Below are 16,327 nucleotides of genomic sequence, written 5' to 3'. Positions count from 1 at the left end.
AACCGAATTTCAAAAGCAACGAAAATCTGCATTTCGTATTAATATTATATAGTATGAAAAATAAAAATCTATATATATAAAAAGAAAGGCTAGAATGTGTGTTAGTTGGTCGCCGGTGTTTGAAGAGATGCGTCGCTCGATTTTGTTCAAACTTTCACACAAGTTACGTAAACCTCACGCGGTGGTTACTACATAGGGTTGGTTGCGATCGACGTACAGGATCTCGAGATATAGGCCAAAACGTGGGCCAGTGAATGCCTAGACAGTGTTTATACAATATGGACATCAAATGAAAGCTGTTGGTGAGTGCTTTAGTACAGAGTAATATATTATCCAGAGACGGGCTGGGACTGGGATTAAGACTAGGACTGTGACTGAGACTCGGAGTGGGACTGGGACTGGAATAAAATACATACCACCCTCTGGGACAGGCAATAATGGATGCAGAAGAATGAGAAGAAATTGAGAGAAGAGAAAAGAGAGAAGCAGGAGGTTGACAAAGAGACGAAGATGGAGATAGATGAAGCGAAAAAGACGGAGGGAGGACGGAATAAAAGGATTAGGAAAAATTGAAGAGGGGAGGGCAGAGGCAGACGGAAAAAGCTTATTAAAATGTATGCAGATAGGCCAAATTTAGGGCAGAACAACGTCTGCTGGGTCTTCTAGTAAGATAATAAAAAACATCCTTTTTTAATGTTGATGTTTCCGACAACATAAAAGTTTGAGTTGTTTAGGAATCGTTTCATCTTAAAGTGTTACGAAAATTAAACTTGCCGAATTACATGTAAAGTTACTCCAGTGGTGAACTACCTTCTAGCGATTTGATTCTTTACTTTTCTATAACTTACAAGTTCTCTATTTAAAATTTTATGTCAAACATTTATACAAGTTTTGTTCGAAACAATCAAGTGTGGCAAATACATGCGAGAGAAGAAATTGAGAATGAGCTGGCTGCAACCGCATGAATTGATAATCACTTTTGTGACTACTATTTTCATTTCTATTTGCAAAGCGAAGTTCAAAACTATAAATTAAATAAATTATAAAATATAAAATTTGGTGAAAGTGCATTTAATAAAACAAAATAATAAAGTGTATAATGTGTGGCAGCATATTTTATGTAAGCCCAATTGACGTTCGGTTAGTAAGTGCCACCGTGCTGTGATGGTAGCGTGCTCTGCCTGCCACACCGTATGGCCTGGGTTCGCACCCCGGGCAAAGCAACATCATAATTTTAGAAATAAGGTTTTTAATTAGAAGAACATTTTTCTTAGCGGGGTCGCCCCTCGGCAGTGCTTTGCAAGCGCTCCGAGTGTATTTCTGCCATGAAAAGCTCTCAGTGAAAACTCAGCTGCCTCGCAGATGCCGTTCGGAGTCGGCATAAAACATGTAGGTCTCGTCAGGCCAATTTGTAGGGGAAATCAAGAGGAGCACGACGCAAATTGGAAGAGAAGCTCGGCCTTAGATCGCTTCGGAGGTTATCGCGCCTTACATTTATTTATTTATATGGCAACATAGGTACTTTCGTACAAAGCTTTCGCAACAACTTTTTTTGTTCATTTGACTACTAAAACGGTCAATTACGAATCAAAGATTTGTGCGCAGTTGATTCAACATCTTGTTGATCTTGTTGTGATAGATAAAAATTAACAGAAATTTCGGTTGAATTGATCCGTATTTCGGTTGATTTTACCAGTCTTTTTCTTTCAGTGAATAAATAAATAAATAAAATGTTTAATTTTACCCGAAATGATACTTACCATCCAAAATCAAGTGGCAATGTGGTAAGTGACATATCATTTAATCCTAAAACTGTTAAATTTTTGAGTTGAGAGAATCCCGAAGGTAGTTTTGGAATCGGATTGGAGCTGAAGTCAGCAACCTGGAGGTTCTGCAGATGTTTGATGTCATCAGGAATGTCTGGTATATCTTTTGGAACGAAAAAAATGTGTATATATTAAAATTTAAATTAGTTAATGGAAATTATTTAGAACTTTGTATGAAATCTTAGTCTGGTTTCTCTTATAAGGCTAAGCTTAATTATTGCTGTAATTAAATCTTGTGTTAAATCAAGAAAAATCCTAGTAACAGAAGTTTTATTAAAGTCATAACTTTCGTCATTAAATATATCTGGCATCCGTTTTATTTAACGTCACCTGCTATTTTAGGGTAACCATAGCAATGTAGCGGTCTGGCAATAACCAGCGCGTAAGTGATGGGTTTAGTCATGGGAACATAACTGATTATACCTTGATCTGCTTAAAGAACAATATATTAATAAAAACTTTATGAAGTATTTTCGTTATCCTCCAAAATATTGAACATGGAAGTTATGCCCTTTTTAATGCCGTTGTGAACATAGTTTGTGAAAATTAATAAATGTTTATTTATTTAGCCATTCAGGAGGCCGCCGTGGTGTGGTGGTAGCGTAATCCGTCTGCCAAAGCGAAAATCCTGGGTTTAGAAACAAGTTTTTTCAATTTGAAGAAAGCTTTTCTACGCGGGGTCAAACCTCGGCAGTGATTTGGCAAGCACTCCGAGTGTATTTCTGCCATGAAAAGCTTTTTAGTGAAAACTGATCGGCCTTGCAGATGCCGTTCGGAGTCGGCATAAAACATGTAGGTTCCGACCCGCCAATTTGTAGGAAATTAGAAGGGAAGCTCGGCCTTAAATCTTCGAAGGCTATCGCGCCTTACATTTATTTTTATTTTTTTTATTTAACAAGTGTGATGTACCAACCATTACCAGTACCAGTACCAGTACCAACTCAGCGTGCTTTGCACACAGAGTATATTAACTTTGATTGGATAACGGTTGGTTGTACAGGTATAAAGGAATGGAGACAGATATAGACTTCAACATATCAAAATCATCAGTATCGAAAAAAAAATTTGATTGAGCCATGTCCGTCCTTCCGTCCGTCTGTCCGTTAACACGACAACTTGAGTAAATTTTTGGTATCTTGATGAAATTTGGTATGTAGGTTCCTGGGCACTCATCTCAGATCGCTATTTAAAATGAACGATATCGAAATATAACCACGCCCACTTTTTCGATATCGAAATTTTCGAAAAACCGAAGAAATGCGATAATTCATTACCAAATACGGATAAAGCTATAAAACTTGGTAGGTGGGTTGACCTTATGACGCAGAACAGAAAATTTGTAAAATGTTGGACAATGGGCGTGGCACCGCCCACTTTTAAAAGAAGGTAATTTAAAAGTTTTGCAAGCTGTAACTTGGCAGTCGTTCGATGAAATTTGGCAAGAACGTTACCACTATTATTATATATGTGCTAAATATAAATTAGCAAAATCGCAAACACGACCACTTTTAACAAAAAATTTAAAAATCAAATTTTAACAGACTCGGCAGACGTTGTTCTGCCGTAAATTTGGCCTATCATACATTTTAACAAGCTTTTTCCGTCTAACTCTGCCCAACTCCTCTACACTTTTTCCTAATCTTTTTATTCACTCTCAAGTTTTTCTTCTTCATCTCTTATTTCCAGTCCCAGAGGGTGGTATATATTTTGTTCCAGTCCCATTCCGAGTCTCAGTCTCAGTCCCAGTCCTAGTCCTAATCCCAGTCCCAGTCCGTCTCTGGTATACTTCCCGGAAAAAAGCATCTAATATAGGCAAATTTATATACGAAATTTCAGGAAAATCGAATAGGACGTATGTAAATAGGTATGTGGGTATTATTAATTCTTGTCTTTATTTCGGCTTCGCATGCATATTTATCAGTTTTGCCAGGTTGATGCTACTAAATCGAATATCACAATGAACTTTAGAGCTCTCAGCAACAGCTTTCATTTGATATCCATATTATATAAATACATTCTAGGGGTATCCGGGTCCATGTTTTGGCCTATATCTCGAGACCCTAGTCACTCAGCGGTGTAAAACTTACTCTGTATTATAGCACACATCAACAGCTTCGATTTGATACCCATAATATAAAAACACATTCTAGGTGTATCCGGGTCCATGTTTTGGCTATATCTCGAGACCGTAGTCACCCAGCGGTGTAAAACTTACTCTGTACTAAAGCATACATCAACAGCTTCAATTTGATACACATAATGAAAACCACATTCTAGGTGTATCCGGGTCCACGTTTTGGGCTATGTCTCGAGACCCTAGCCTCCCAGTTGTATGAAAATTATCCGGTACTATAGCACTCATCAACAGCTTTCATTGGATATCCATATTGTATAAACACATTCTATGGGTACCCGGGTCCACGTTTTGGGCTATGTCTCGAGACCCTAGCCTCCCAGTTGTATGAAAATTATCCTGTGCTATAGCACTCATCAACAGTTTTCATTTGATATCCATATTGTATAAACACATTCTAGCGGTAGGGTAGAAGAGGGAGGCTTCGACATGAGGAATGCTTCGACTTTTTCAAATAACTGCCATTGTTTTTATTCCACGAATAAACAGTAACCAAATTGAGTGCGAAGCTGTCATGAAAGCTATTCAGTGCTTGTTCAACGGCGATAGTATGCAGACGAAAATTTTTATTTTTGAAAAATGTTGATGTAAAAATTGCCGGTAAGTATTCGCGTGTAAAGTTTACAATATAAAATATATAAAATGAGTTTTCTGCCCATTAATATTGCAATAAAATTAAGATTTATTGCTTTTAAAGTCTTTTTCAATAACACTAAGATGTATTTTTTGGAACGAAAAATCTGAAATAAGTGCACGGGGGAGGGTTCGACAATTTGTCGAAGCCTCCCTTCTAGCTTTTTTACTTAGCAATTAATATTTTACAGCCATCAAGATGCCAAATATATACAAAAGAAAGTTCCCTGAAAAGATCATCAACGAAGGCAAAATGAAAAAAGCCATCGATGAGATAAAACAAAAAAAAGAAACACCATCAAGCGCTGCTTGGAAATATAACTTGAAGCGGACAACACTAATATCTCGCATTTCAAAAGAGCAAACAAATCTGGGAACTGTTAAAGATTTTCAGTCGAAGTTTTCTTCCAACCAAGTACTTACAGCTGCCCAGGAAAAATAATTAACGGTTTACTTCAAGAAATATTCAAATATTCATCATGGGTTGACGTATGACTTGGCTAGACGATTCGTTTTTATACTCAGTTGAGCAGAGCTCACAGAGTATATTAACTTTGATTGGATAACGGTTGGTTGTACAGGTATAAAGGAATCGAGATAGATATAGGCTTCCATATATCAAAATCATCAGGATCGAAAAAAAATTTGATTGAGCCAGGTCCGTCCGTCCGTCCGTCTGTCCGTTAACACGATCAGCTGGTTTAGCAGAGTTGCACTGCCACACCGCCATTTTATGCAGGGCAAAAGTGTAACGCTTTTTCGTTGCGAGCAGGCGACAATTTTCAGAAAAGAACGAAATACCCCGTAAAGGCATTACCTGCTTTTTAGAATAGAACAAGATATATTTACAACCCTTGTGCAGCGTAAAAAACGCGTAACACTTTTGCGAGAAAAGAAAACGCTATAAGTTTGGAATAGATATATACGGTATGGCTAGTTGTAGGCCTCTCAATGTACCGTAAGCATTAGCCATTGTGTGTATGAAAGTATGTAAATATCAATGTAGATACACAACACATACAAGCATCAGCACCAATTCATTAAATATGATTCGTCAACGAGCATTTCTTATGATCATAATGACGGAAACAGTTGGTGGTCATTAAGTTGAAATTCCGAGGCATCGAACCGCGAAGCTACAAAACTGAGTCTAAAAGCTATGCAGAGCAGGTATAACGTGTAATGTAGAAAATGGGGAAACAGCACAACGTAACAAGCACAACAGAATGAACAATAACAATGGGTATAACATAAACAATAAAAAATTGTATAAAAAAAACAACAAATATAGACATCCAATGAAAAGCATATAATTCATTGACCTTTCCTTCATATATTGCAGTTAGTCATATTCTCGTACCACAGCCACAAACACAGTAGCTCGCCAGTGTTCTACATAAATCTAACCATTTTAAAAATATATTCTGTGCAGCTAATTTGAATGAGTGTGCAACAATATCATGAACTGTGATGAGCGAGCTTCTAGCAGCGGTGTAGCAATCTTCATCCCATGCAAGCTGAGCGCACAAGAAACCGCAGCCAAATGAAAAACTTCATTACTAAAGCGGAAATCGTTTAGAAGTTCAATGTGTATATGAAGAGTAATCGCGAATAACGTTTAAGCGTAATTTTTATACTCAGCTGAGCAGAGGTCACAGAGTATACTAATTTTGTTCGCATAACGGTACCCCGTAACGGCATAAACTAATCGCTATAGATATAGACTTCTATATATAAAAATGATCTGGGCGAAAAAAGAAACTAATTTAGCCAAGTACGTCCGTCCGTCTGTCCGTAAACACGATAACTTGAGTAAATTTTGAGGTATCTTAATCAAATTTGGTATGTAAGTTCCTGGACACTTATCTCAGATCGCTATTTAGATGAACGAAATCGGACTATAACCACGCCCACTTTTTCGATATCGAAAATTTCGAAAAACCGAAAAAGTATGATAATTCATTACCAAAGACGTATAAAGCGATGAAACTTGGTAGGTGGGTTGACCTTATCGTGCTATAAAGAAAGTATGTATTCGTAATTTAACTACGATCCGTTAATTTTTCTTCGAGTTACGGCTCCCGAAACATAGAAAATTTCTAAGTCATGAAAGAGGCAGTGCCACGCCCAAAATGAAGTATTTTCAGTTAATAATTTTTCGGATACAAAAGCACAAAATTATTTTGTTGAAAACTTGGTTAAAACCACCTCTTTGGTGAGTGAAAATTTTCAGAAACTTTCTTTGGAGTTAGGGGAAATTAAAACAGAAATGTATCGGAATCAATCTAGGTCGCGTTCTAATCCTAGAAACAATTTTAGAAATTCTTTTAGGCGTCGATCTAACTCGCGTAATAATCCAAATTGGTTGTGTAGATTTCACTACAAATTTGAAAATAATGCTAGAAGTTGTGAACATCCTTGTTCTTATAACAAAAAACAAAGACTCAACAAACTAAATTCTTCCGTTGTTGCAGCGACGAACAACGGAAACTTAGAATTTTCGACGCGTCGCTTATTTATTTTTGATAGCGAAAACATACAAAATTTTTTAGTTGATAGTGGAGCAGAAATTTCGGTATTACCCGCGTCTAAATTTCCTCATACGAAACGTTCAGACATAATTCTCACTGCAGCTAATGGCTCAACAATTGCCACTTACGGGAAAAGGCTTTTAAACGTAAATTTGGGTTTAAGACGTGAATTTCCGTTAACATTTTTGATTGCAGATATAGCCAAGCCAATAATTGGCACTGATTTTCTTTGTAAATATGGTCTTCTTATAGACATTAAACATAAACGTTTAGTAGATCCATTAACCAATCTCTCAGTTAATACAGTATCCTACTTTTGTGATATTCCATTACCGAAATTATTTGTGGTTGACAATAAATTTACAAAATTATTAAAAGAGTTTCCGTCACTTATTTCTGAACCAGATTATACTAAACATGTTAAACATACAACAGTACATCGACTTGTAACAGAAGGTAATCTTCCATTTTCTAAGCCCAGGCGCTTAGATCCGGTAAAATACAAAGTCGCTAAAACGGAGTTTGATTTCTTATTTAAAACAGGCATTTGTCGGCCTTCAAATTCTTCAGTAGCATCACCACTTCACCTTGTACCTAAAAAAAGAGTTGAATGATTGGCGTCCATGTGGTGATTTTAGAAGATTGAATATTGTAACTGTTCCCGATCGTTATCCCTTACCTCACATTCAAGATTTTAATATGAACCTTCATAATAAAAATATATTTTCAAAATTAGATTTAGTTAGGGCATATCACCAAATTCCTATGGCTGAAGAAGATATTTATAAAACTGCTATTACAACTCCTTTCGGTATGTTTGAATTCATGAGAATGCCTTTCGGACTTAGAAATTCTGCACAAACCTTTCAACGATTCATAAATGAGGTAGTAGGTGACTTAGATTTTGTATATGCTTACATCGACGACTTACTTATTGCAAGTACAGACGAAGAACAACATTTAAAAGATTTACGTATCCTTTTTCAACGCCTTACAGAGTACGGTTTAAACATTAAACCAAGTAAATGTACTTTTGGTGTAACGAATATAGATTTTTTAGGACATAACATTTCTGGAACAGGTATTCGACCTTCCGATGAAAAGGTATCAGCTATTCGCAATTTCGAACGTCCAAAATCAGTTAAGCAGGCACAGAAATTTATTGGTATGGTAAATTATTATCATAGATACATTCCAAAACTAGCAGAATTTACGAACAAAATTTATGATCTAATTAACAAAGTAAATAAGAAACGTGACAAAACTTTGGTATGGGATGAGAATTCGAATGAAGCTTTTGAATGCATTAAAGATAAATTTGCATCTACGATATTGTTAAATCATTTTAACAAAGATGCTAAATTATCTTTAACAGTAGATGCATCTAACACAGCGATTGGGGGCGTTATACAACAAAATTACAATAATAAAATTGAGCCCATTGCATTCTTTTCTAAAAAACTTTCTCCAACTGAAATTATAGTGCTTTTGATAGGGAATTATTGGCGATTTATTTAAATATAAAACATTTTAGATATATTTTGGAAGGACGACAATTTACAGTTTATACGGACCATAAACCTTTGACTACTGCTTTAAATTCAAAAACAGAACGAAGTCCTAGACAAACGATACACTTGGAATTTATAGCACAATTTACTGATGACATACAATACATTAAAGGAGAATCCAATGTTGTAGCAGATACGCTATCTAGAGTTTTTGAGGTTAATGCAATATATAATACAGAACTGAATTTTAAAATTTTACAAACTGAACAACAAAAAGATGATGACTTAAATCAACTTGTATCTGATTCTCAATATCTAAATTTAAAGTTAATTAATATTCCCATTTTAAATTTTGATATTTGGTGTGAAATTTCAGGAGAAACTCCTAGGCCATTTGTACCGAGTAATTTGCGAAAGACAGTATTTGCTATTTTACATGGAATAGCACATCCGGGTACAAGAGCTACACGACGGCTCATAGTTAAAAAATATTATTGGCCTAATATGAATAAGGATATTAATATTTGGTCAAAAGAGTGTCTTAATTGTCAAAAGTCTAAAGTTTATCGTCATACAAAATCCCCTGTTGTCAAAATTCAAATTCCCAAGAATAGATTTGAACACATCCATTTAGATATAGTTGGACCATTACCTATTTCAAAAGGACATCGCTATATTTTAACGATTATTGAAAGATTTACCCGTTGGCCTGAGGCATATGCATTAAAAGATATTTCAGCAACTACAATTGCAAATAAATTTTTTAGAGAATATATTTCTCGGTTTGGAGTTCCGTTAAAGATAACAACTGATCAAGGTAGCCAATTTACATCGAAATTGTTTTCAGAGTTAACTAAATTACTTGGTAGTCACCAAATTACAACATCCGCATATCACCCTCAAGGAAATGGTATGGTTGAAAGGTTTCATAGACAATTAAAGACTACTATAATAGCTAGAGAGGACACAAATAATTGGTATGACGAGTTACCTGTCATATTACATCTATTTACAAAGAAGATATTTCGGCTACACCAGCGGAAATGGTTTTCGGTCAGAATTTACGTTTGCCAGGGGAACTTGTTGTGCCATCAGCTAAAAATTTCTCATCAACTGAAGTTTTAAGTAATTTACGTGAACATTTTCGAAATGTTAGATCAAATTTAAGTCATCATAAAGATGCTGATACTGGAATTTATGTTCCAAAAGATCTTAAACTTGTAAATTTGCATTCGTTCGAGTCATTAATAAACATTCATTACAACAACCATATGAAGGACCTTAAAAAATTGTGGAAAAAGACTAAAAATGTTTTAAACTTGAAATAGATAATAATATTAAAATTATTCCTATTGATAGATTAAAGCCTGCAATAATTGAGACAACAGACACAAACAACACCAAGAATTTACATAAAAAGAGAGTTACATTCAATTTGTTTAATGATAAATTTTCTTGAAGGGGGAGTAATGTAGGGTTCTTATTATTTTTATTTTACTTTGTATTTTAGTTACTTTGAACTTTTTAATTTTTAAATGTATTATCAATATTTTAAGTTTCAATATTGATTTTCAATTTTCAAAAATTTTTATTGTTGTGAAAAATAAAGAAAGAATTGGACGCATACTTTTAGGCGTGTTTAAAAAAAATATAATTTAAATTTTTGTTATAAAATAAAAACGTGGTTTCAATCTCCACACTATCTTATTATTTTTATTTTACTTTGTATTTTAGTTACTTTGAACTTTTTAATTTTTAAATGTATTATCAATATTTTAAGTTTCAATATTGATTTTACATTTAAAAATTAAAAAGTTCAAAGTAACTAAAATACAAAGTAAAATAAAAATAATAAGAACCCTACACAGACCACGCCCACATTTCCTAAAGGTTTAACCTTAACAAAGATTGCAATAACTCTATGGTCTTTAACTAGGAGTCAGGATTCGATACTGAGCTAGAGTTAGTAATGTAGTAAAGCGCTTTAGTTCTACGGTAGGTCTGAGCTTATCAATTTTTTAACCAATTTTTTAGACATGACGAGCACGATTTATGTTTATTCCTAATTCATTCTCCATGATGGCTTTCACCTGCATCTGTAATTTATTGGATCCAAATTTATCTATTTAAAGTACAAATAGTTCCAGGTTAGATGACTTAGAGAGATCCTGAACGGGCTTATTCCAATGCGCACACATTCGATTTTAAGGGGCCCGATTAATTTAAGGGGTCCACTACTACCGGGGAAATACTTGGTAAAAATTATAAACCCTTTTAGCGAATAAAGCTGTTTCATTTTTTCGCGTTTTCTTGAGAATGTTTTCCATGCTACCTGCCCTGCACACAATTAATTAGTACAGAGTTAGCCGCTCTTACGGAACATTTATTTTACCCCGTTTCAATCAACGAATTTCTATATACATATATATTTTAAAGAATTTATTGCAATTCCTCTTATTTGCAACCTTCTGCTAACGTTCGAATCACTAAATTGTTGAATAAATAACTCCACCTTTCAATAATGCAAAATGGACTATATTAGACTACTTTCCAATAAATAACTCTACTATTGCTCGACAGATAGCGTGCTTAATCAAAACTGACTCTCGCGCCTCTACTGTTGGTGCTTTTATACTCTGTGATTTCCTCGTTGCATCTTCTAGGCGCTTCCAGATTTACTTAGTTACTGCAATATAACTATAGGTACAGATGCACGTGACTCGGTATTTCCAACCGCTATATTTAAATAAATGTAGATCAAATTTTCAAATGCATGAACCTCTTCGTTGTCTGTGTCAAGATTTCAATAATCACTGCAATAATATTGATACTTGCGACACACTTTAAATAAAAAAAATATATATATATACTCACTGCCTTGAACTCATAACTATTTCAAAATCACATGTTAAACTAAATCTGTTACCTGCTCCAGTTACTTTGGGCGGGTGGCTAGGAATCACGTCCTTTCCAACCTCCCACACATCGCAGCCCTACTCATTGTGTGTTAAATATACATCAGCTGCTCGAAATCACGTCCATTCCGACATCACTAATAATTATTAGTTACTTTGGGCGGGTGGCTTGGAATCACGTCCTTTCTAACCTCCCACACATCACAGCCCTACTCATTGTGTGTTAAATATACATCAGCTGCTGGAATCACGTCCATTCCGACAGCACTAATAATCATTAGTTACTTTGGGCGGGTGGCTTGGAATCACGTCCTTTCCAACCTCCCACACATCGCAGCCCTACTATTGAGTGTTAAATATCCATCAGCTGCTCGAAATCACGTCCATTCCGACAGCACTATCAATTCCGTTGCTCGGCATCACAGTTCCTCCCGACAACTGATTCAATAATATATGTATATACATATTTTATAATATAATTTTGCTCACTATGTATGCTTGTTAATTTTACACTGTAATCCGCATTTATATTCATTCATTCATTCGTATTTAGTCTGATTTATTGTAAGATTTGCGCGTCTACTTTGTAGAGCTTGCTCTTGACGGATTGGCTTCACATACTCAGTATCGTTCCGACGTTTCCCAACAGATGTGCGCACTGGCTTGAAACCACCCTTGCATCCTTTCTGGAAAATTCCTTCAGTCGTTTTAGTGCGTCCATTAGGTTTTGTCAATGCCAGTGTTTCTCTCGCAGGTACTTTTGATTTCGCTTTATTTGGCACATTCGATCCATCAACCTTTACCTTTGACTTTCGTGATCTTTGTCGAGTATTCTCCACAAGTACTCGATTACTGCTGAACCCTCGTTCTCCTGCTGGTATATCCTGGTTCTCATAACGCATCACCCTTCTCTGCATATCAATCTTGATGTCATGGTCAACCAAGAAATCCACTCCCAATATAACTTCATGAACAATCTCCGCCACAACGAATTTGTGTAAAACCATGACCTTCCCAATTAAGACTTCACAGATCACTTTTCCCCGGACTTGGTTATACTCGCCAGTGATCATACGCAACCTTACTCCAGGTAATGACTTTACTCTCCTGTAGACCAAATCAGATCGAATCAAGGAATGAGATGTGCCCGTATCTACAGTCAGCACACGTTCTTTGCCATCCGCATTCCCTCTGACGGTAAAACTGCTCGATTTTCTACCAATTTGCGACACAGATATCACAGGGCATTCAACAGCTGGATCTAGCTCTCGATCTCTACTTCTTACTCGCTCTTGCTCATCCCTTCCAGTTTTGTTACTAAGACCACTCATGCTGTTGCAACCAGTAGGATCAAGATCGCAATGATGTGCAATGTGACCGGGCTTCCCGCATTTGAAGCATTTGATAACTCTCTCACTCCGCTTTTCCGATCCTTTCAGCGCCTCCAATATTGCGTCTACCCACTCTGGCCGTTCTGCCTCCACACGATGAGCCTTATATGCTGGTTTACTCAATAGGGAGGCAGTTTCCTGAGTCAATGCATGTGATACCGTTTCAGCAAATGTTGGCTTTGGGTTTGCGTATGTGGCTCGCTTCGTTTCGACGTCCCGTATGCCATTTACAAAACTCTGGATTTTTACCCTCTCGGTGTATTCCACGGGTGCGTCCGCATTTGCCAAATGAGCCAACCTTTCAACATCCGAAGCAAACTCTTCCAAAGTCTCATTAGCTTTTCGGTAACGGTTTCGCAACTCTATTTGGTGTATCTGCTTCCTGTGTTCGTTTCCGTATCGCCTCTCTAGAGCACTCATCAATGTTTCGTAGCTGTTCCGCTCCCCCTCGGGAATAGTCTGTAGGATTTCAGCAGCAGATCCTTTCAATGCCACGAATAGTGCAGCAACTTTATCTTCAGCACTCCAGTTGTTCACTGCTGCGGTCTTCTTCAAACTAAATGTTAAACACCTGGAAAGGAACAGAGCCGTCAAAAGATGGAGTTTTTACCTTCGTATTGCTTGCTGAAACAACTGGGCGATTTAGTTGCAACTCCTGTATATGGCCTCGTAATGTTTCAATCTCGGCATCGATTTTGTTCTCAAGTTGCAAAGTTTTTGTGTCTTGCGCCTCCATCTTCGAAAAAATACGTCCTTCTTGCTCTTCCAGTTGTGTAGAGATCTGCGCTGATATTTATGCCGACATTTCGGATATTCGTGCCTCTTGTGCTTCAATCTTCGATGTTATACGGTTCTCCTGCGATTACAGTTGAGATGCAATACGCGTCTCCTGTGATTCCATCTGTGATGACATATAAGTTTTCTGTTCTTCCAGTTGAGTTTCCATCTTGGATGTAATCTGTGTCGACATTTGTGAAATACGCGTTTCTTGTGCTTCAATCTTTGACGTTATGCGGTTCTCCTCCGATTCCAGTTGGGATGACATTTGTGACGACATTTCTCACATTTGCGACGACATTGATGCTACTGTCGATGTTTTTGCAGATATTGCAGCCAAAATCATGTTCAAGTCTGTGCTCGTAACTGTTCAATTTTTGTTGTTGTCTCGTCCCCATCAGGATAAAAGACATACTCGTCCACATCAATTCCTTGCGCCTCCATTACCTCTCGTAGCCGTGCTTGAAGTTCTATCTTATTGCCGGTTGTATTCAATCCACGGCTCTCCAACTCCTTTTCCAGTTGCCGAATCCTCAATTCACTCAACTTTGCCATGTCCAAGTTGTATTCCCAATCTTCGGAATTTATTCAACAATTCCTCTTCTGACACCAATTGTAACGAATTTACCGCAATTCCTCTTATTTGCAACCTTCTGCTAACGTTCGAATCACTAAATTGTTGAATAAATAACTCCTCCTTTCAATAATGCAAAATGGCATTAGACTATTTTCCAATAAATAACTCTACTATTGCTCGACAGATAGCATGCTTAATCAAAACTGACTCTCGCGCCTCTACTGTTGGTGCTTTTATACTCTATGATTTCCTCGTTGCATCTTCTAGGAGCTTCCAGAATTTACTTAGTTACTGCCATATAATTATAACTACAGATGCACGTGTATAGCTTCTCATATGCGCGTGTATTTGTGAGCGACACTTCCACAATTACAATTGCATACTTTTGGGAGCATCTCAGGTAAGATATCTGCATGTGTTTGTGCATCTCTTCTCCGCTGCGTGTACGTACATATGTGTAGACATGACAGTTTCCCTCAGTGTTGCTAATATTCGTAACAATATAAAGAGTTTTCAGTATCAAAGTAGTAATTAATTTTCCAGGAGAACAAAATAACGTTTACTATGGAAAGGAATGAGTTTTCTTTATATATTTTTTTAAGCTTTATAGGTCTTTCCAAAGGTATATAGTATGTATAACAGTTGAGGAATTTATCGATATGTGTGGGAGGGTGGGGTCGTGTGTAGAAGTCCACGAAAGTGGGGAAAGCTTTTGACCGCCATTCACCTGGGAATGGCCAGAGCGATTCTTTTGCATGCGGGTGAAGTAGCTCACTACTTTCGGTCGCTTGCGACCAAGTATCCTCTGGGTAGCCGCTAAATACCCGTTTAGCGGTGAGCTAATGTGAGAAGGCGACAACCTGGTTAGGCCACTCTGACATAATCGGTTTAAGGGCTAGCCGGGGGAGATCTCATCGGCAGCGTCTGTACACCTCTAGGTGCGGCTGCAAGCGGGCGTCTGTCTTGGAGCAAGCGGCTCGCTATATAAACGTGCCAAGTAATATTTTCACCCCCGCTGATCGGGTTGTGCGCTGGGCTTGGGACCCGCCACGTAAAACCATACTCCAATGAAATTTAACAACAAGCCTCGGATAAATACACTCTCTATTGATGACGACCATGGCAAACGTTTGAAGGACAATGAATTGAGGGCATGCACCTGGAACGTCCGCTCCCTGAATGGGATTGGTGCAGATGCCCGGCTGGTTGATGTCCTCGTCAAAGCAAAATCTGACATCACCGCCATCCAAGAAATGCGTTGGACGAAGCAAGGAAGAAAGAAGATCAAAAATTGTGACATATATTGGAGTGGCCATGTGAATAAGCGCAGTTTCGGCGTCGGATTCGTGGTGGGACTTTGTCGCCAAGTGCTGGCGTTCACGCCTGTGGACGAGCGTCTCGCCGCTATCCGAATAAAAGCAAAATTTTTTAATATATCATTCATCTGCGCCCATGCGCCGACAGAGGAGAAAGACGATGAGGTGAAAGACACTTTTTATGAACAATTAGAACGCACATACGAGCGCTGCCCCCGTCATGATATAAAAGTTATGCTTGGCGACTTTAACGCCAGGGTGGGCAAAGAAGGTGTTTTTGGCCCTACAGTCGGAAAGTTCAGCCTACACAATGAAACTTCTCCTAACGGACTGAGGCTGATTGACTTTGCCGGTGCTCGAAACATGGTCATATCAAGCACGAGGTTCATGCATAAAAAGATACATCAAGCTACATGGCTGTCTCCTGATCGAAATACTCGCAATCAGATCGATCACGTTGTGATAGACGGACGGCATGCCTCCAGTGTTTTAGATGTGCGCACGAAGCAGAAGCAGAAAGGCGTGAGTGCGAGGAGCTTGAGCTGCTAGCCACCAGGAATAACGCCCGAAAATTCTACCAAAAAATACGGCGACAGACGGAAGGTTTTAAGACCGGGGCAAACTCCTGTAGGAATGAAAACGGCGACCTTGTAACTGATGTCCAGAGAGTGCTTAGATTATGGAGGGAACACTTCTCTGCTCTCCTAAATGGAGGC

At 37.6% G+C, this 16,327-nt stretch overlaps 1 protein-coding gene across 14 annotated transcripts in view; it reads right to left on the bottom strand.

Moving 5' to 3' along the window:
• Positions 1-16,327, bottom strand: part of scrib (scribble) — a 696,032-nt gene that overhangs the window by 500,770 nt on the left and 178,935 nt on the right. For all 14 annotated transcript variants that reach the window (XM_067760306.1, XM_067760307.1, XM_067760302.1 and 11 more), the window contains one exon: positions 1,761-1,929. In XM_067760306.1, coding sequence (XP_067616407.1) covers positions 1,761-1,929 — 169 coding nt within the window. The remainder of the gene's footprint in view (positions 1-1,760; positions 1,930-16,327) is intronic.

The sequence above is a fragment of the Eurosta solidaginis genome, chromosome 1, assembly GCF_040869045.1.
Source record: "Eurosta solidaginis isolate ZX-2024a chromosome 1, ASM4086904v1, whole genome shotgun sequence".
NCBI classification, from domain to species: Eukaryota; Metazoa; Arthropoda; class Insecta; order Diptera; family Tephritidae; genus Eurosta; species Eurosta solidaginis.
Note: the sequence above shows the minus strand (reverse complement) of the source record. Positions and strands in the feature narration are given on the sequence as shown.